We start from the raw sequence: 22,969 nt of genomic DNA on the forward strand, positions 1-22,969 counted from the left end.
TTGGAAAATAGATGAATATATGTTTGTTTTTAATCACGATCTTCATAAATATACAGCACGGCATAGCAATCATCAGAATCCCTTTTGCCTGGACCACTCTGTCTCAGTTCAGTGTATTCTACGTTACCAAGCTATCTTACGGACCTTACACAAATCCAGTTTAAAAGAGCTTTCACAAAAGTGCTTTAGAGTCAAGAAAACTTTCCATATGGACTTTTCTGACTAAACCAATAAAATCTGTGTTTTAACACTGCATGGCTGTATGTGTTGTTCTTTCTTTGATGTTTATATATTTGTGAAGAAAAGAAACTTGCCCTTTGTTAAGCCCCTTGAGGGTTTTTGTTGACCTTCCATCACAATTGTTTGTGAAATATTTATCCAACGTGAGTGTGTGTGTGTAAAAATTAATCAAATCGAAATGCACAGTAGCGGTGACCAGTTTCTTTATCTGAATGTTTTGTTCTCACAACTCGTTTCTGCTGCCCCCACGTGGACAAAATAGGCAATTACTTTATTTTCAACAAATTTGTGACTGTATCGGTATTAAGTTAAACCAGTATTCACATCTCTTGTCAGTACAAAATCAGTTATTCATCTTTAACTATAATATCATGAGCTTGCAGATTATGTCTGTTTTTTTTTTTATTGGGCACACAACTATACGTGTAAGCATGTGTGTTCATGTTTGCAGGTGTAAAGAACAACATGAAGAAAGATAACAAAAAACATTATGAACTTTTTTCTTTTTTTTCATAAATGCCAGTTTGAGAACATTGATCATTTCTTTACAGGACAATGATCTTCAAAATACATGTAAACACGTTTCAACCTTTCATGACAGAAAACTTCAATTGATGATAAAAACAAATGAACATGTGACACGCTGCATTAGCTGCATTCTGTCTTACTTAGGGTTAAAATTACATCTGGAATCTCTATAGTCAAGTTATCAAAAGAGATGAATGCAGCACTAAGAAGCTTGGAAATATTTTACTTTTAGTTGCAACTGACAGGCAGGTAAAACAGTCTGTAAATCATTTACTATACTTTATAATGGCTAGAAAAAGTACTTCATGCTCAGTCCCAATGTACAAAATATTTGAATGTTTAGAGGCAGCAGCACTTGAAAACATTTAGCAACAAGCTGTTTAAAAAACTTGAAAACATACAATATATACTGACACGCGCGCGCACACCCACACAAAATTGTCACTTGATTTTTTTTTTCGTTTATTTTTTTACACAAAATATTTAAGACAGCTAAGGTTTTCATTCTGAACAAACCAATGTTTATAAAACATCTCAATATTATTGTCCAGATTTCATCTGGACATTTCATGAAAAGGTGACAGTGTTGGTTTGACAGTTACCAAAGTGCAATATTGTCCACAAAACTAACATACACACACAAGGGGGGGGAAATGGGTTGAGTGTGACGTAAAGCAACACCTGTTTTCTGACTGAGGCAAAAAAAAAAAAAAAATCCCTGCACAGGAGCAAAGTCATGTAGTTGATCACAATACCAGAGTTTTAAAATAACATGAAATCTGTGACGAATTTAAAGCATATATGTGGTTTTTATATCCCTCTGCCACATGAAAGCAAAGAACTTGCCCTGTCAAACCTAAAGATGGGAGTAGGGTTGAAGTCATTTCAGGTTGTCTTCTATTATCATTACAAGGATTCTTGGGCAGAAGAGAAAATGGTGGATGAGTTTACCTGCTCAACAATAATTTCACATGAACTGAAGACTGTGCTGTTTTTCTTTTTTTTTTTTCTTTTGCAAACCAATTTGTGAATAGAAGTATAAAGTCTAAGTAATTAATCTCAAAATTCCATTAAAGCTCCGTAAACATTAATCCATTAATCAGCTGTAATCGCTTTATCCCTTAAACTCTACTTTACGTAGAGGATCATGGGAGGGTGGAGGGGCACATAGATACAGGTGGGGTACATAAAAACATTCATGCTCACTTTTACAGCAAAATTATAATCACCAGTTGACCCAACGTGCACGTCTTTGGACAGTGGGAGGAAAGAACATGCAGGGTGACCTGCAGGTCAACCCTCGAACCTTCTTATTGTGAGCCTGAGGCATCACTATGATGTGTTTTACAAACATTAAATTGAATATGTTTTATCTTTTTTGTATTTGTCATTGTATGAAAGTTTTTGCAGCTGTGAATAGCCTGAAATGTAATTATTCTACATAGGTAATCTGTTATTCCTCCCACATGCCGTCTTTGTTTGATCATCTCCAGTACCAGACTGCTTTTCATCGAACAAACTGCACACACTGCCCAATGTGTTTAATATACAAAATAGAAAATTTCAGCATGAATGTTTAAGTTAAACATTATTTTAGTGCACAACCATTGTCAAACACATCTACATAAAATATGTCTTAGGAAAATAAAGGGCTCATTTTGCATTTATTTCTGGAAGTAACTACTCCACGCCACAGTTTAGGTTCAAATGTAGATGTAAAAAAAAAAAAAAAGATCTACAGCCAAATGTCACTAATTATAGCAAACTAAATTTATATCACTGTTTCTTCTTTCAGACAGAGTTTTAGGCAGTAGATGAATCTGCAGACTTCATCATAAGCGTTATCTGACCACTGTGATGTGTCATCTGTGAGCTGTTATTCTTTGCCATCAGACGGCAGGGTGAGTCTGTTCGGTCCATCAGGTTTGCCACATCTAGTAATAACTGAACGACCCGTTACGGCAATCAGATGATGCTTCTGAGGAAGACTGTAGACGCCAGTCAAAGGTAAAAGCGAACATCTACAACAAAAAAAAACATTGTCTGGAAGGAGAAACAGCAATATATTTAAATAAAGAAGACAAAATTAACTTTTTCGAGCTACACTATGAATTTGATTCATTTTTTGTACAGTTTTGGTACCTATAGTTTGTGCTTTTTTTTCAGACTGCTTCTATTGTTTGGCATGCGTCAAGGATTTATAATAATACTAAACATCTTTGTCGTGAGACTTGTGGGAATTTCTGATTTGTAGAATATCCTTATTCCCCAAACAAAAATGAAAGCAGGTTTATGTAACTCCCTGCACACTGATTCTTATTGGGAACTAAGGTTAAGATCTGGGTAAAAAACTGAAATATGTGTCTTTTTTGTGTTTTGAGCTACTAGGATTTGTTACGCTTTTTATCCTTAGTACATATTGCACATGTAAAACTTAGCAAAATTTCAAGTCTGAATCCCACACCTCATGAACTATGCATGTAGCCTCATTGAAAAGGCCAAATACCAAATACAAGTCAGAGGTCGGAAACCCAGCAGGTGTGGTCTTGGAATCAGAAACACACCATGGAGGCACATGTCAACTCTACATAGTAGCCTGTTGACAAGGAAAATGGGATTCCTCAGTGTTTTAGAAGAAACAATTTTTTTTCCAAATAAAAGTTTGGGCCTAAAGTGTTTACTGATCTTCACTCAGTGATATTGTAGTACTATCCCCACAAGGAGAAACGTCCTGGCAGTTCAACAGTCCACGTGACAGGGAAGATGAAGTTTTACTTGCAAACATCCCTGCTCACACTCTGCTTTATATGCAGGAATGGTCACGCTGGATTTGGGGATAAAGAGGTTTGGATTGGAGGGTTTTTTTCAACTTCATTCCTGCCTCCTTCTCCCTGGAAGGGAGGCTTTCTCTTCTCCCTTTCAAATACAACTGTTAGGATGGATAGTCCTGACTCCTCCGTCGCCGTTTAGTGCCCATTTCGCCATTCATGCTGGTCCTCACGCTCTCATCCCGCTTCCTCTTCATCTTCCCAGTCTGTTCAAAAGAAACACCGTTTCAGATTAAGCAAAAGTACAGGTATCTAAACAGAACCACTGATTCTGAGGGTAAAACTGATCAATGAGGTTTTCTGCTTATATGGTATCTGAAAGTGGTCAACTACAAATTGATTGAAAATAAATCACTTTGTTTCCTATTTAACATCTATTCTATTGCTTTGTGTTTTGTTTCTCTTTTTGCACTCTCATATTTTGATATATTCAATTTCAATTTTAACATTTTTTATTCTCTTTTCTTTTTCATAATATATTGGCAAATCCAAAAAACAATAACAGAAAATATACTCCAAAGTTACAACTAATACACACCCATTGTAGTACATTCAACATTAAATATTAGTCTGACCACTAGAGGTCAGTATAACACTAAACAAGTACATGTACAATTTTGTAGCACCGGTCAAAATCAGAAACTAACTGAATCCTTCAATAAATAATCAGTCGGTTGCTATGTGTATATTGAGAACCAAGTCTTGACACAAACCCTATTAGTTTTGTGTGATTATACAAATTCATAAATATTAATAATAAATTTGTGTAATGTCTAATGAAAGGGATAAAGTTAAAAAGTGCCAGAAAAGAAGAAAATAAGTAAGACCTTGGTGTCCTGCTCTGCAAATTTCTGGAACATGTTGGCGTAGGTCTTTTTGTCCTGTTCATGATGTTCCTTAATCCTACTCTGGCAGATGGAAATCTGAGCACGAGCTGCTCGATTCGAGGGGTTGATTTGCAGCACTTTCTGAAAGTCTGCCATGGACAGGGTGAACTCGTTGCGGAGGAACCGTGCTTCTCCACGGCGATACAGAGCCTTCTCATTGCTGTCATCCAGCTCAATAACCTGATACAAAGACACACATATGCAAAAGGAAACAGTATAGTACAGTGGCAGTTCAACATTCTTCATAAACTTAACAGTCAACAGAAGTGATGTTGACTGCCATCGTGGTCACGCAGCTCACCTTGTTGCAGTTTTCTATAACTTGTGAGAACTCTTCTAGTCGCAGGAAACACAACGCCAAATTGAGGTGGGCTGTCAAAACATATTCATTTATCTTCTTCTGCTGCTCAATCCCGTTACCACACTCCATCTCCAACCAGGAAATGATGCGCTGGTACTGGATGGTTGCCTGATGGTATCGTCCTGTCTAATAATGCAATGTGATAAGAAATTGTGAAGATATAAATAAAGATATTTGAGACAAATGATCAGCATGAAAACCCTAAAATAAGATTACCTTAAAATAGTGATTCCCTTTACTTTTCACGGCACCAGCAAAATCCAGCTTTTCACTCAAATCCATCTCCCAAGATTCTTTAGCCTTGTGTGAACACAGGTAACATCAATGAGTAAATATAGCTTTCATTTGTTTTGTTTTATTTTTTGTAGTCAACCAAAAATTAAAACCCAAAGTACATTTAATTTATTTGAAATGGGTAAACAAGCCAAAAATGCATATTAACTTGTTATTATGTAATCTAATACATTCAGTCATTCACTATGGAAAGTACAAAACTGACACTCACCCTTTGAAAGTCTTTCAGGGTGACTTCATATACAACTTCTTTGTCAGGGCCAATCTTAAACTCTGGTTTACCTTCGCTTCCAAAACCATACCTGTAAATGTAAAAAAAAACTGTCCATGAAACTAACAAAACGGTAGAAAGACCAAAGAATTTCAAGCAATCATACCAAGCCCAGATTTGAAATTGAATCTGTTTGTAATCTAATCCAAATCTAAAGCCAGTGGTGAAAATTTCTTGCATGATGTACTTGTGAAAGGGATTCTGCTTCCACTTTTTGTGGCACTTTGTGGTTTAATCTGTGGAAATTATTCCATGATATAATTGCGCAATTGGTTTGCAAAAGGTTACTTTTATTATGCATACAAAGATTTTAATCAGAAAATATTTTGCATGTGCACTTCAGTCTGTGTATTCTGAAAGCAAGGAGGAGGAGGAGGAGGAAGAGGAGGGTTGCTGTTAATTAGAAAACCTAATGTAACTTAATTGAATGTGCATTACAGATGTAACTGTGTGTTGACATGGAGAAATAACTATTATCCTTACGTAGAAACATGAAAAAGTATATTTTAGTGAGTCTTAAAGATGTATGAGTGAGAAAGAGGAATGATAGAAGAAAGAAATAGTTCAACTCTTGAGATGAATGTGGATTTTTGTTATGTCAGTCAGAAAAGCCCTTGCTCCATTTGTTCTTTGTTTTCTTCTTTAAGATTTGTTCCAGGGTTATTTGACTATTTGCTGGCATTTTCTCAAGGTTCTCGACTGTTAGTGTGCAGTGAATTCCTGGTACTTATCATCAGTAGCCTACTTTCTAATGCTTTTGCCTGAAGTGATTGAAGGGGAGGGCTGGTGTGGGCAGGGCTGAGGGAATGATATTATGTGGTTGGAGAAAGTACATTGTGTGCCTTCTGTCTCTATAATTTGTCTGAATTTCTGTTTATTTTTTCAGAAAGTAAATTAATGGAAAGTATTATTTACGGTGGCATTGGACATTAAGGTGCAAATGGCAAAAAGCCTGCATTCTGCCATTGTTATGTTTTATAAGAGTGGTTCATTTTAAGCTCATAGAGGAATGTTGTGTATCCATGTGAGTGGGGGTGGTGAGGATGCAGGTGTTAGCTGGTCTGCAAAATGTTTAGGTTTGTGGCCAGTCTCTAACCAGGATGCATATTTTCCCAGCAGCACATTGTATTGTTGCAAGATGAGCAATGCTCCACATATGATTAATTATAGCAGTAAAAGCACTACTAAAATGCCAGAACTTGGTAAATATCAGATTAAAATAACAAAATCTAAATCATAATCATCTCTCAGGAATCCCACATTGACTAATCCATTACTCCCACACAGAATGATTCACTGTAAGGACACAGAGAGTAAACACAGTGCACACATTTCAATATTTATAAGTAACTTACTTTGGTTTTAAGTAAAGTAAACAGCACTCTCCTCTTTGCATTTTGTCCATGGCTCGGTCCACTCCCAGGGGAATGCCTTTGTCTTCACCTTGACTAACAGTAAAGCTGACGTCCCTGCAGTCAAATAATCGTTCACCACAGCGTCCCTCTAGATGCACTGTAGGACACGTGACACAATTTACCTTCTGACATTATCATCTCATCTTAAAGGCATTTGTCAGATTGGCACAATTTCATCAATTATTTGTGAAACAAATGGTGTTGCTACCATTGACAGTCGCTCCATCGTTGGGATTACTGTAACCTTCCCCTTTGACCTTTGTTCTTCTGACAATGCCGCCATCACTTGTGAGTACCTCTCCTTCAAAGTTGAGCAGCTCCATCTGTGTTGTTGTAAAAGCATTTTATCATTTTTCCTCACAAATACCAAATGTAAGGCAGAATACAAAATTTTAATCATGTTAACAATAACTTTATGGTTGAGTTATTTTAAATTCAGTCCCTAACTGTTCCTTGAAATACACAATTGTCCCATAATAGCTTTCTGACAATGCCTCATAGAGAAAAATTTGGAATTTTACTTAAATAGAAAGTGTGCTACTTGCACACAATTCACAGTGGCAATATTATATCTATGATCCTCACTGGGACAAATAAATATTAAGATAAATAAATGAAATACCCCAAGCTATATCATCAATCTAAGAATATTTAGTGTTTACAATCACACTTTCTATTTAATATTTCATATAACAGCCGCTTATGTCAATTTCATGATTTATTGTTGTTTTATGTATGTATTGAATGTCAAATTTTGATTCAAAATGCACGAGTGCTAATGACTATTTTAATTTTTTTATGTTTACTTGAGTAGCATTTGCTGATGCATCCCCTATGAAGTTTAGACAGCATCTAATAAGAAAGCACACACATTTCATTGTCAAAAAAACCCTGATAAAAAAAAAAAAAAAGGGAGACAGAACACTTTCTTCAATAGGGAAACTTTTTACATAAAAAACGATGGCTCTCAATGTTTTCCAGAGCCGTGTTATAGTTATCGCTGATTATAGAGGACAAAGTCAACATCTGAGCCCACCATAGCTCGAATCTGACTGAATGGCACTCAGACAATGCTGGTCATGTGACTGAAAGGAAATTAGTTAGTTTTATGACCAGAGAACTCAGTCTTCAGAGACATGAGATTTGTTTCTAAACTATAGCGTGACACATAAGGAACACACAGCACAAATCACAACACACCTACCTCAAAAACTACCGAAGTGCTGGGAGGAATCTTGTCACTATTCCCAGAAGATCCATAAGCATACTCAGGTTTACAGACTAGCGTGCACACTTCACCTTTTTGCATGGTCAACACACCAATATCCCAGGCCTTGAGGACTTGCCCTGTGAGAACACAGTTAGTTAGTTCACTTATTATTCCAACCTTGATAAGTATGTAACAACAATGCAAGTTAATATAATTTACATTTAAAAGCACAGTTTAATGTTGGTAAAGGCACTTACATTAGCCACAACAGACTAAGACTTTATTGTCACAGATAGCTTTTTTTTCTGTTCCATGTTTGTTTGTGTAATATGTTTGCATTGTAGGATATTAGACTTAGATTCACATGAAGCTGTCACAAGTAAGTGGATAATTGAGCATGTTCTTGAACACCAAAATATGGTAACTTCTGGCTCCAAATATCCTAAATGGTCCAGTTTTTTTTTCCCAAATAAAAAAAAATTCAAGGCTGCTAAATCATAGTCCAAAGACTGACTCCATTAACTCTTTCATGTTGTCTATTTTGACAACATGTAGATCTATATTCCTGTTCTGTTGATGTAGATTTTATTGTCAGTATTCACAGTGCTTTCACACAAGATGTTAGAAATAGACCAGTCTATGACATTAGGTCAAGTTAAATGACTCCTGGCTATTTTGTTGTAACTTAAAATGTAATGAGCAAGCATGAAAGGTGCCTAAATGTCAGTCAGTTATGTGCCTCATTTACCAATGAGGCACATAAGCACACACACACACACACACACACATACACATACATATATATATATATATATGTATATATATATATATATATATATATATATATATATATATATATATATATATATATATATATATATATATATATATATATGTATGTATATATACATACATATATATATATATATATATATATTACTTTTATTAAGATACAAGTAAAACACAGATGATCTCCCAAAGTTTGATGGCAATAAACAAGCTCCACGGTTTAAATGAATATGGACCCAAATGAAGAACTAAATAGCTAAAAAGCAACCGATTAAATAGTTTTTCCTGAAGGAAAAAAGAAAAAGGAATACAGAGGCAGGTCATAAAAGAAAAACAAATTCAACAGCAAATAGAGTAAAGCAGAAACAGAACTCAACTAGACAGAAAACATTGTGAATAATCTTGCACTCAGCAAGAAAACCGAGTCATATATAGAATAGAAACCTGGTGTGACTTAAGTGCAGATTGCGAAACTAACTGAAATGAACAAGGGAAGAAAGAAGTAGAAAATCAAACTAATTATGTCAGGAAATATTAACAGACCGTGACATAATTCCACAAAACCAAACATGAAGAGCAACATTAAAACCAAGCATAACAAAACTCACAGCTCATAATAATTGTCGCTACCTACCTCTGCCCACACTGAAGCTAAAAGGCTCTTTGCGATCTCGACTACAATCGAATTTCTTCCCTGTGAGGAGCTTTCCAGTGTAGTGGACAGTGACTCTGTCCCCAATCATTGGCCGATCCCCATTGAGTCCCTGACACTTCACAATCTACAGGCAAAAAGAAAAGTTCCCAGTTGGCAAAGAAATGTAAACAAAACAGCTGTGAGATCTAAAAAGGAAGAACATAAAAAAAAAAACTAAAAAAAAAACTGTCCCATGGCAAGCTGAAGTAATGATAATAAACACCTTTACAACTCCTTGGTCTTTATTTGGCGTTACATCAATGCCTTTTGAAGCAAGCAGGCTTGGGGCTGATGGGCCATTCATGGACAGATCCTGATCAGTGGTCATTTCTGTGTTATAGGCATCACACAGTAACACTGTAAAAGATATAAACAAACACACAAGCCTGCATGTTAACAATCCAAGCACTGATAATTAAATGTCCTTCTGTCTTATGTTTTCACTTTGAACACATAAAAAATTACATGAGATAAATCAAATTTGAGAAGCAAGACCAGAAAATCACCATTTTCAATAAAATGTAAAACAAAATATTCATAGTCTGTCCCCCAAATGCAACTTTGTCCTGCACATTTTATGACTTCTTTAACTCATAACAAGGAAACATGCTGTAAATCTTTTTTTTTTTTTTTTTTTTATAACTAGAATTGCATTTACAGTTTATCTGGAAAGGTTTTATTACCACTAGGTAAAGGTGCATGATGAGTACAACTGTAATTCACCTTCATTCCACATCACTTACACCAGAGATTCGCAAACTTTTTGAGTCACAATCGGCAAGATAACGCACACTGATGTTCGCAACCCCCATCCCCATGAAACAAGTGAGGTATTAATTATGTAAAATATCAAATGAATAATCTTGCAGCCATCCTCTAAATGTCCATCCATCTCTTCATCCATTTTCTATACTACTTGGTCCAATTCAGAGTCGCAGGGAAGCTGGAGCTCTTCCCAGCAGTTTTCCTCTAAATGTAAAACTGAAAAACTGTCAGAATCTTCACAAAAAAGTGGAATTTGATGGATTTGGTTCACAAGGTACTATATCTAAAATAAGCTTTTCTCACTGAGATACTCCAAATTAAGATCTTAAATATGGCATGTGTACTAATTTAGATGTTTATATAGTTTGTGTTCTAAAAAACTGCAAATTTTACAGATTTATCTGTGCATTTAATTGGTTTATTTTGACAGTCTTGGTAAAGATCACAGACTTATTTGATAAATGCAGGCTGCATATTTTTTATTATTTTTAACCAACCCCCTTGGTGGTACCAATTCCCAGTTTGAGAAAACAACTCTAAATTTGTCAAAAGGTAGAAAGAAGTGGTTTTTGTCAATGAATAAATGATATCTGAATATTTTAGGCAACAGATAGCTAAATTAAACTGGCAGTGTAGCTGAGGTGCATTCAGAAGGGCTTGCTATTCCATTTCTAATTAGCATTTCAATATTACAGAAGGCCTTTGTGTGTGAACTTCGTTTACACAGGGACAGTGTAAGCTTAACCACACACACACACACATACACTGACAAATCAGTAATCAATCTTAGCTAAATTCAAGGTTTAGTTTTTTTTAATGGTGCGAAGATATCATTCATATATTGGCTTCTTTATGTTTTTGTTCAATTTATCTGACTCTTTCAGCTAGAAACAACTAAGTTTGGCGGCTTTTGTCATCACTGTTTAAACATATTATCTTTTGTAACAGTAAAGTGTCATCACAGCTATTACGCATAATTATAATGCTTTAGACAATAACATGGTTGGAAGTTTTATAATGTCTTTTCTCTCTCTGGTACATCAAATTATAATGTCACCAATGATTTAACTGATATGATAGTTGAACAAATTCAGGGGTTTTGCTGCTCTTATCAGGGGTTTCACTTCCTTTATTATGCTTGGATTCAGCACGATGACCCGCTCTTTCACAGAATCGCAGCTGGCTACACAAGATAAAATATGCAAGTGCTCTCTTCACATTTATTCTTGGTCTCTCTTCTTCTAATTTCTTGTCTGTTAGTTGTTTTTGGAGTTTCACCAAGGACAGAGCTCAGGTACCTCCTCTACAAACACACACACTGTGGCAACAAAAGTACGGTGTGTCAACAGTTAAGGCGAAATGCACGTCAGAAGGACTATTTCAGGAGAAAAGACAGACAGGGAATCTACAGTCTATCAACGTGTGCGTAAATCCCCAAAATGTTTTAAAAAATTGTTTCTCAATGAAAGATTGCGATAGATTTGCATTTTTTTTATTTACTTAGCATCTTATTGTTAAACTATTCATGACACATGAGGAGTTTCAGTGCATAAATGACAAATGACTAACTTAAGCTGAGTTTTCTATGTATTCCTGTAACAACACACATGACTCAATTTAAATGGATCTATCAGACTATGAACTTCTGCACAATCACTCATTAATTTGAGTCCTGTGTGTTAGAGTAGGGATGCATGGGAAACCTGCTGGATTGCAGCTCCTGTAGGACTGGAATAAGTTAAGCCTGTTTTAGATGGAAATGTATCAAAAACCGCTATTAATCAACACATGCTGCCTTTAAGAAGACATCTTTCCCATAGAAGTGCAAAAACATCTATACAAGAAGCAACTGTAAAAAGTACCTTTCCTGAATGATATTCACAACAAAACGAAATAAATAACAGGCATTTGAATTTCCATGTTACAAAAAGCTTTCTGCATCGAAAATGCTCAGTGCAGTGCGTCGCTTGACAATCAGGCTAAAGTGCATTGCCAAAATCTCACGCCTCCATGTGGCAAAAAGAATTTCAATACAAGCCTTGCCAGAGTAATAAAAACCGTAATAACATGTTGCTGTATAAGCTGCTAAATGTTGCCTCGTTCATCACAGCAGCACATGCTGACTCTCTGCCCGCAATAATGCTGACACTGACTGAAGACAATTGGAAAGAAAAAAAACTTCTTGGCCATGTTGAACATGTTGGCAAACACTATTAGGTGATTTGAAGCAGCTGAGACATTAACACTTTCCCAAATAGCATCAGGTTATAGCTACTCTGAACTGTTTTACTGAGGTTAACACTTTTGGTCAAAACTGTGAAGTCACAAATTTTTTTTTTTTTTTTTTTTTTTTTTTTTTTTTAAGAGATTCTACATCAGGAAAAACTGTTTTTTTTTTTTCAAGGACTCATTGCTGAAGAGAGCTTTCTTTAAAAGTTTGATTAAATTTAGAAGCGCAACCTTTTTGAGCCTAAAGTGGTTCTGCATCTGGTACAAAGAGTTTTCTGAGTTAAATTAATTTATCTTTTTCAAAAAGAGAGCCTTCCACTGTGTGGTGAAGCTACGGATCAGACAAGAACCTGGACAAGAACTTTGTATTCTCCACACTGACAAGCATGTCTGCAGTGGAGACAAGATATTATTTCAGAATTAACCAATTGCTAATAACTGGTACTGGAAGTCTTTAATGCATGATTCTTATGCATGCTTGTGGGCATATATGGGCAACATTTTATGTTGATATTTACAAGATTAGACGTATTAATAAATATAAGATTGCTATATGACATCTCCATGATCAGGTATCAGCTTCAGGCACAGAAGTGACCTTTGCCACTTTATGTCTGAAGGTGAAGGACAGACCAAGTCATGCAGTGCTGATCAAACACAAGTCTTGAAACCACTTAAAATCATCTGTGTGGAAAACTTAACGTTGATCAACATCAGAGGAAAATAGAGGAATACTAGCTTTCATCCACTGTTTTAACTATTTTTCCATCAGCTGCTCTATCCAGTCTGCCTTACATCCTAGATGCTGTGAGTGTGCAGACAGAAAGATGTGACAAGCTTCTTAAAGATCCTGTAAATAAACATATAAAGATGGAGCAATAGCACTTAGTTTTGTCACACGGGCTGGTACAATCCTTCTGCATTTTAACAACAAATGGTTTCTTAAAAGCTGTAAACTGCTCCATCTTCCATGAGTTTCAACCCAGCGGAGGAAAGCACAAGAACTGTCTCGCTGTCGTCAGTTAACTCCTTTTCTTCAGTTTCTTGCTTCTCTCAAATGTTGAGTGTTTGTGAGCGAGAGCAGCACAAAATGTCCATCCATCAGTCGAAACACCTTGTCTCATGCCTTTTAAATTGCATGGATTTCATTTTAGATGTAACTCACGCAAGTGTGTGTTTATATCTGTGTGTGTCTCTGAACACAATGTTCCTTCTATTCACAGTTCCCCGCTGGCAAAGCCTGACGGTGTTCACCAATCTAAGACCCCCTCACGTACACACAAGCTTCAATTTTTGGATAAGAACACATCGTTTTCATCTGTTAAAATTGAGCATACACTCATTCGGACATTAAAACAACATTTAAACTGGATAAAAACAGGTGGAGTGATATTCCAGCCAGTTTTCATCATTAATCATTTCCTATGGAAAAAGTTACTCATTGTATTAGTTTGATGTTTTTCTGTTATGCTTTTTCCTGTATACAATGATAACCAAATGTGTGTCATAACACATTATGACACATTGCGAAGACAAACGAGGTGCAAAAACAGTTACCACACACACAAGATGGCATGTATTCTTCATGTACCAAAACTAAGATACCCTGCAGAGGAATGTAGGAACAAAACACAATGAAGACCACATCCATGGTCGTACACAGTGTATCTGTACATTCTGTCTCACATCCGTACTCCGCTGCTGATTCATACCTGTACGTGAGTACACTCTGTGCATGGTAAAGCTATACCCCGACATCCAAACTCAATGACGAAGTCTTGTTTTTTTTTTTTTTAAACCTGACAGGGTCTCATAATGATGCAGGAAAGACTTGTAAATTATCCATTATTTGTGCTTTTTTTTTTTTTTTTGCAAATGCTGCCTCAAGTTAAAAAAAAAAGGTGGATTTTATGTAGCTACTTCTGAGTTGAAATGATGCCACATCCCTTAATTTAACCTTTCTCAGGTGTTAAGTTGCAAAAAATTTGGTTGGTTTTAATTACACAGCTTTCACTGGGGGGAAAAAAAATTCATCCACGTTGCATTAAAAATCTGTTTTAATCCCTTAGAGTTTGCCTTAATTTCTGAGGACCACCTCTGCTTGTAAACTATTCCCCCACCTGGACCTAATCTGGTCAAATATAGAGTTCCACACAAACTAAAGTCGTGCCCTGAAATGTTTAACTTGGTCCAAGTGAATCAGCACAGGATGAGGAGTTGATGTTACAATTCTAAGAAACAGGCATGCAACCTGTAATTTATGAAGATACACCTAAGCCGGCCAGGATTCTGGATGTTCTCATCCAAGTCCTCTGGGACCCACAGCCAAGGAACACATTAATACAGTCTTACAACTGCACAAATAGTCTGCACTGTCAAATTATTATCATAGACGCCAGCTGCAAAACGTGTATTTTAATCAAAATCCATTATATGATACTACTTCTTCCCATTTTCTATGTATAATTAGGAAGACTTTAAAAGGCACATCATTACTGTTCATAACAAGTGTCAATTTTAAGTCAGACAAGCGTGAAGCAAAGCCAATAAACTTGGTGTCTTAATTAACTCCTTAATAAGAACATTTAAGCAACAGAACAGATAGTCATAGTTAGAAAGACTTACATTTCCTTGGTAACCGCTAACAAAAATTTCCTCCTCGTAACCGACCGGTGAACAGCTGAAATTCACTCGGCAGATTTTTAAAACGCTCCTCCTAATTCAAGCCTGCTCCTCTTATCTCATATCCAGCAGGGTACTAAGTGTTCTGGCCATGTGGTTATTAGGTAGAACTCTTTTTGTCTTTATCCCACCCCCCTCGTCTCTCAGCCCCGTCCTCACTGATGAACGTGCCGGTGTTGTCTCCACATGGAGCTCTGACTTCAAAATGACACAGTGGAGATACTGTAGAGAGGCAGAGAAGCACACATAAAAAAAGAAAAAGAAAAAAGACACAGAGAAGGGGGGAGCAGAAAGGAGTAGAGTTGTGGGAGGGTGTTTAGTGTAAAATTAAGGGCAGGTCTTGGAAAGCAGCCACAAAGTAACACAATGTTCCGGCTGTACTGTAGCTGTACTACTGCCGCTGCTGATGAGAACACTGTGTTCCAATAGACACCCTGACCTGTAACCCGTTCCGTGCCAGGCCGGGAACAGCCTGTTCCGCAGCAGGCTGTCCTCTCCGCTCAGCTGACAACACATATCAACAACAGAACTGTGTAATAGCCTGCCTGCCTGTCACACACACACACGCACACACACACACACACAGACCGGGAGGTGTAAGCACCGAAATAAAAGTATACCTCACTGCCCGATAAGGCACGCGGTGAAACGGATTACTGTTTCTAAGAGGGACGGTAAAACTCCGCCATTTATCTTTGTTTGCCGGGTTGTTGTGTATATATATATATATATACATATATATATATATACATATATATATATATATATATATATATATATATACATATATATATATATACATACATATATATATATATATATACATATATATATATATATATATATATATATATATATATATATATATATATATATATATATATATATATATATATATATATATTATATAGGGCTATATAACGTCGCGGTGTAAGTTATTGCTACAATGACTCTAACGTGCGTGGTTAAGTTACGTCATGTGATGTGTTTATTTTCCTCTTTGTCATGGCATTTTTTTTCTTTTTTTTTTACCAGAGTTTAACTGTGGTGTTTCCAGTGGTGAAACATTCAAAGCTTGCTTTTAAACCTGGACTATTCAGGACAGTAGCCTAAATCTTGTTGTTTCACAGCAGACAAAAATAAAAAACTTGACATGTTTGAATTTTTTTTAAGGATTCGTTTGCCTATAATACCCCTAATCAGTGGCATGCGCTATATTGTTATTTCTTTCAGTTTCGAAAAAAAAAAAAAAGTGCATTAGCATTCGTTGTTTTTGCCGTTTTGCAATAGATGAAAAAATGAAGAAATAAACTGCACATAAAAACTGATGGCAGTAAACTTGACTGATAATACGGAAAGACCCATGCTCAACCAATCAGCACACGTTCATGTGTAGATGCTGGAATCTACTGGGTAAAGTGTCTGTTTTTAATGGTAGCAGAGAGTTACCCACCAAACAACAATCCTCATATCTCCACATATTCCACACACTAACTAACCACTTATATATTATTATGTTAATTTTTTTGTCACCTTATGTCATTGATTATTAAAATGCAAGCTTATATTTAAAAATGGTAGGCCTACTAAACTGAACTCAACTTTCTTTACACAGCACTTTATCAAACCCAAAGTGCTTTACGGATTAGAGAAAAGATACAGCAGCAAAGATATTGAAATAAAATAGATAAAAACAATAAATGTTAAAACTTGAAAATAATATAAACAGATTCCGAATTGTAAACGATTAAATGAAAACAGGAAGAAAGGCGTCTACCTGGTTCCCATGTTAGCAAACCTACTGAGCTGGAAGAGAAAATGTCAAAATGTTGGTTTCAGTGATCAAAAGTAGACTAACAGTGTAGGCTACTTCAACTATTACTTGTCATTTGCGATATGTAGACGACTGCACTTTATGTTTGTAGCTTAGTATAGAAGCTGTTGTGTCATTCACTGTTTGTTAGCCATAGCTGCTTTTTAGTCACTTTGCTCGTTTACGTTGATAATGGAAAAACATAACAAAACAAACTTCTTAATTTAACGAGAGTAAAATTTTACTTCACTCAAACATAAATTCAGAGCCAAAACAATAATAAAAACCACACAATCAACCTTTACAAATTTGTGGCATAAATTAGTAGTCTATTGCTATTTAGCATATTTTGATGGAATTTGTTTTAAAGATTTGGGCAAAACATTTAATACAAGAGTATTTTTTTTTCTCTGTGGTAAGTTCTGAGTTTGTATTACTTATCTGATTACATAATTTCTGATGTTATGTGAGATTCTCTCTCATGTAGCAGTGATGGTCAGTGGTTCATATTTTATGTTTTGTTTTTTTGTTTTTTTATTTGTTTTTGTTTTGTTTTGCCTGAATCTTTCCAGTGACGACCAGATAAAAACCTCCAGTAGGAATGAAAAGTATAAGTGCTCACCATGAAGTTCAGTGTTATTTGAAAAGTTACATTCATGCATCAGAGCCAGGTGGAAATTCTTTGCAATTGTTTATTGAGAATCAATTATTAATCTTCAGGAGGAAAAATAAATTAAAGCCGACACTTAGCAAGAGACACTCAACAATCTCCTCTGACATTTGAATGTTGACGTGACACTTATATGTTAATTCATTTACGGTAGTAGTTTGATAATTGTTTTGACGTGAGAAGGCTTTACAGTAAATGTGGACACTGAGAGTAAAAGTTAATTCTGTGAAGACAATTCCTGAAAACTTGCAATTAGTGCAATAAGTCTTAGTCAATATATTCACTTGATTTTAGCCATTTATAAGTCTAATATTAACCTGGCAAGGAAGGAATTGAACTTTCTAAGTTCAAGCTAAGATAAGCTTTTACTTAGTTATGTGTTTACATGTTTTCCACATTGCTGCTGTTTTTGCTTTTTACAAAGCAAGTGTTTATAAAGTCTATGATCGAAACACAATGTATTTAATTTCTCATGCAGAAAAGTTTTCGGAGAAATAAAAAGCTGTGTAATAAATTCAACCTAGAAAAGGATTTCCAACCTGTGCAGTAGTATATCACCACTGAAAAAGAAATGTCATTATTTACGAGAAGGGTAGCTTTGTTGGAGCCTTTTCTTAAACATTGTCAGATATTCTTTAGCTTATGTGAATAAATGTCAATAAAGTAATTTATGTTGTTTAATCAAGTTTGTATACAGAGACTTCATTTTCACAGTGTGGTCACCCCAAAAATCATCTTCGTTTTATTAAAGAAGTCCTGTTTTCAATAAACCCTGCCATTGTGCTCTTCCACAAAGAGGATTTTGTTTAAGCTTACAATGTTGGCATGTTTTAATATGGCTTAGAATATCTCTGATGAATTCAGACTTGTACTAAAGCCATACATTTACATAGAGCAGCTGAAATTCCCACGAGTCATAAAAGATGTTTATGGCTTTGCTTTTGTGCCTCTGTGGTCTGATGACACTGATATTAGGACATCAGTGTATAATGTTTGAAATACAACATGTTTATGACCTCATCTTGTGCTGATGTGCATAATAAATTTTTAATTAAATTGTTTTTGTGTTTTGCTTTTTATGTAAAGGTTTGGGATAGATTATTTTTCTTTGTCAAAAAGACACCCAGGATTTGTTCATGTGAGACAGTGAGAGAAAGCTCCATCTCAGATAGTTTTTTGAGGGTTACTGGTGGGTAAATCCTACAATCACAGGGAAGGAGGACACTGTCTGACCAGCTGGCAGACAGCAGGCAGTTACTGAAGGGAACATGATGATCCTGATAATTATAAAGGTGACATAACGCAAGTGAACCTGATTCTTCAAACCCACAGGGATGTTGTCAACCAGCTGAGTAATCCTCCAAGCATCTGGTTATCAGAAGAAAGCAGGTTTCACACACCGATTTGTTTCAGGACATTTTATTCACATCCAAAGAAAAATATTGTGCAGAAACAGAATTGCCTGTGGTCTTGTGATCTAGATAAACAACCACAACCTCACCACATTTCTCCCCACCCACCTGTAATGATTAAAAATAAATACACAAAGAATTAAAACTGGAGAAAAAAAACATATTGAGTAAGCTGCCACTTACCACAAACTGAGAAAGTTTTCCCCAAAGTTTGAAGCTGCTGTGATATAGCTTCATTGACACCTCTTCCTGCCTCACAGAGTTTCACAGGAGGTCAAGTAAACGACTGTGACCTGAGCTGAACTGAAATGCATGAATAGATTTCTATAGAAACGCATGGCTTGAGAAATTGCTTTCCTTCCTGAAACATCGTAAACATCTTGTTTCTGTTTTAGTAAAAACATCAGCCTGGTAGGAAACAGGAAAATTAGATGGTTTAAGATTAAAGCAGCTGTTTGTAGTTATTTTATTTGCATTGAAAAAAGGAAGGATACATACAGTAAATCTAGATTTAACAAAGGCATTTAACTTCCTTCTGCTACTTATTCAAGAGCACCGTTTCGGTTTAAAGTTCTGTTTTTAATTTATTTATTTATTGAGCCAAACCAACAAATATTCAGGTTTCCTAATTATTGTTTGACACGTTTGCCAAATGTTGTTCGAGTTACTAAAATCTGACAGGCAGTTGCAGGAATACCTCTGTCTGAATGAGCGTCTTGGTGTAACCAGAAGCACGCGGGTGAGTTCATTCAGGGATAGAGGCTGCACAGTCATCAGGAAGTGAAACAGAACAGAATGTGCTGTACTAATCTGATTGAAAAACACTGCCCTGAGTGGATGTATAAAAAAAAAAAAGAAGATGTTTCATTTAAACAGATTCAAGGAGAACTCACGACAGCAGAAGGATATGCACTAAGAAAACAACCCGAGCCTGAAATCTTTAGTTGGTGATATGAAAGGTAAAAGGTTGGGGCTAATGTTGGGGAAGCTGCACACTGCAACTAAAATAAAGCTGAGCAACATAATGCTCTTTGTTTGTGTTCTAGGCGTCCCCGTTACGTACATGGGAGTAATCTCCTGAGTGATCCCTTTTATCCCTGAACTTTTGCCCTCTAAAGAAAGTATTTGTTACAACTGTCTGCCAAGGACTTAAAATAAATGACAGAAAATGCGGAACAGTGAATTCCGCGGGGAGGTGGGGGGGGGGGGGGGGGGCAACTCTATTTATTATTTGAACTTGAAGCATAAATTGCTGTATTTTATTACGGACATGGCTTATTGTTAATATTTTAGTGTTATAGCTATCAAATTAAAAGTATTCATGTTTTCACAAATGCATAATGAGACTGCAGTGTTAGAATCTAAAAATGATCTTTGAGCACGGTCGTTTCCTTGAAATACAGAATTTACATTGCAGATGAGCATCCAAACCTATGTTTGTATGTTTGTTAAGAGGAATTCTTTGCAGTTCTGCTGATGTAAAAGAACTGTATTACTTTTTAAACTCGTTTTAATACATCACTTCATCTAGGGTGAATTTTGGGTGCTATTCTGCAAACATATTTTTCCCCTTGCACAGTCAGGGTTTGGTGTTTGTTGCTACATCACTGGATGACTCTCAGTCATGAAGGGTCCTTGCATGGTTTGTATAGCTGAAAGTCTGTTCTTGTGTTTTGTCTAACATTCCAATAGTTTATGCTAATTATTTGATTTTAACTTTATTCTTAAACAATTTAGAAAGATGGGGGGGAAAATGCAATGCTTTGTTTGGAGTCCTGGAGGACCTGAGCGCTAACTCACATTCTCCAGTGTTACGCAAGCTGCTTGTACACTTTGAACAAATGAATCTGCCACAGAAGACACTTCATCATGGCGGTTTGGAATCTCAGAGGTAAAATATCTGGACTTTAGTGGCAGCATATCCTATACAGCAGGACATTTATACGGATCACTAATCTTTTACTTATTTGTGAATTTTTTTTTTTTTTTTTTTTTTTTTTTTTGCTTAAACTTCTAACCTTTTGTTGAACAGGTCTGAATGATTTTTATAGTGTAGGTGTTTGTGACACATTTCCTTATTTGGTGTAACAATACAACCATGATGGTCATTTCCTCATCGTGTCCCCATCATCCCCTGTCTAATCATAGTTTGTATTATGTCTTCACTTTGAATTTCTATTTAAAAGTTATAATCTTTACATGTATTTTTTACATGATTATATATGTGAAAATAAAAAAAAATCCACAAAAGTTAAGCACCTTTTGTCCAGTACAGAGTGGCATCTGCTTCAAACTGTTATAGTGTCTGACATCAAAAACAGCTGTCAGGTATTGACAGTCAAAGGACAATGAATTTCTGAAGAGCTAATTTGAGTCTTGGTGGTTTATCTCATCTGTCAGGCAGACAAATCATCTATATTTATGCAAACATGAATGTCAGTTTCATAAGCTCACCAGAATAATTCAAACAAAGTTACCATCAATGAATTTAAAAATGTTTGATAAAAAGTATTTAACACCTCAAATGTCCTTCAAAACCAGCAACACCTCTTACTTTTCTCTTAGAGAAGTAAATCATGATGAAAGCACTCCATGTCTTTCTTACGCGCTATTTTCTGACGTGAGTATTGAGAAGTTACGGTACATTCATGGTCAGAGCGGTACAAAGACTTCTTAAACTCCTTTTCCCTTTCGTTGAACTTCTTCTTTAACTTGTCTCTGGATAGGAAGTGTACATACAGCATTTACCCACCCACCTGCACATTTTCAAGGGGTCGTTTGTGGTGATTTCGCTGGTTGAGCAACAGCCCTGACTGTTGATTTACCAATGTTCTTATGTAATCACTAAATGGCAGGCAGCTGTTTTGCTGTTTTTGTATCTTTTTCAGGTCAAACTGACTGAGTAAAGCTTGCATCTCTTGTTGATGGGAAACTGATTTTTTTTTCTTTTTTCAAGCTGTCATTGCGTTTATTGCAGAACAAGGCCAGGCACATATATATATATATATATATATATATATATATATATATATATATATATATATATATATATATATATGTATGTACACACACGTGTGTGTGTGTGTGTGTGTGTGTGTGTTTGTGTGTGTTTGTGTGTGCTACTGAAATCATGCCAGTATACATTCTTATACTAAAAGTGAGTAAAGATGGTTTTGCCAAATTTTAACACATATTCATGTGGACAATAATCAGAAACTTTGAACTCTATGAACAGCATATACAAAAACTTCAAACATTTTAGACAGAGTGAACAGTGCCCATATTGAATCTACTGAAAAAATCCTAAACTGCATCTCTACCAAACTTTTCAAACACTGACGACCAGCTTCATCTCTTTCTTTCTTACTCATATTACATGAATCTTCTACAAATTACTCATGCTTGGTAACCTTTAAAAATGGCAGCAGTTATAAATAGATTATATATTTGTAAGTTCTTCTGAATAGTCAGTTAAGTATTTTAGTAAATGCACTTACTTTCTTCCTAAAAGAGGTTGACCTACAGTAATGTATTTATATTTGGATAGAAAGGTATAGTATTTATAAAGGGGACTAGTTCTGAGGAAATTGTTTCTTAGAAATAAAACTGGCATGTGTTCAGTTCTAAGTATATGTTGCTTCTGATAGCATCTGTGCTTTTACTTAAACAGTCTTCTCTGTTTATTTTCTATTGTGTCTGTGTTTCTATGTTTCTGTTCAACAACTTTGTTTGTTTTTCATAAGGAGATGAGGATTATATGCTGTATATAATATTCTGCTATAATGCAGGCACATTCCCTTTAGTGTCTTAAAATACTAGCATGAAATCTCCATCTTCTGGGCTTATTTGGAGGATGTAGATTCAAAATAATATCCAGCCTT

General features: G+C 35.7%; 1 protein-coding gene across 1 annotated transcript; it reads right to left on the bottom strand.

The window, feature by feature from the left end:
* Positions 1-527: 527 nt before the first annotated feature.
* Positions 528-15,373, bottom strand: fkbp5 (FKBP prolyl isomerase 5). The gene is made up of 11 exons (XM_079241924.1): positions 15,137-15,373; positions 9,741-9,874; positions 9,458-9,602; positions 8,029-8,171; positions 7,033-7,147; positions 6,765-6,921; positions 5,350-5,440; positions 5,061-5,144; positions 4,785-4,970; positions 4,424-4,663; positions 528-3,802 (listed from the first exon to the last, which is right to left on the bottom strand). Exons 2-11 carry the CDS (start codon positions 9,843-9,845, stop codon positions 3,701-3,703), a joined length of 1,368 nt encoding a protein of 455 aa, XP_079098050.1. The 5' UTR covers positions 9,846-9,874; positions 15,137-15,373; the 3' UTR covers positions 528-3,700.
* Positions 15,374-22,969: the final 7,596 nt, after the last annotated feature.

Source organism: Telmatherina bonti (genome assembly GCF_933228915.1).
Source record: "Telmatherina bonti genome assembly, chromosome: 6".
Taxonomy (NCBI): Eukaryota; Metazoa; Chordata; class Actinopteri; order Atheriniformes; family Telmatherinidae; genus Telmatherina; species Telmatherina bonti.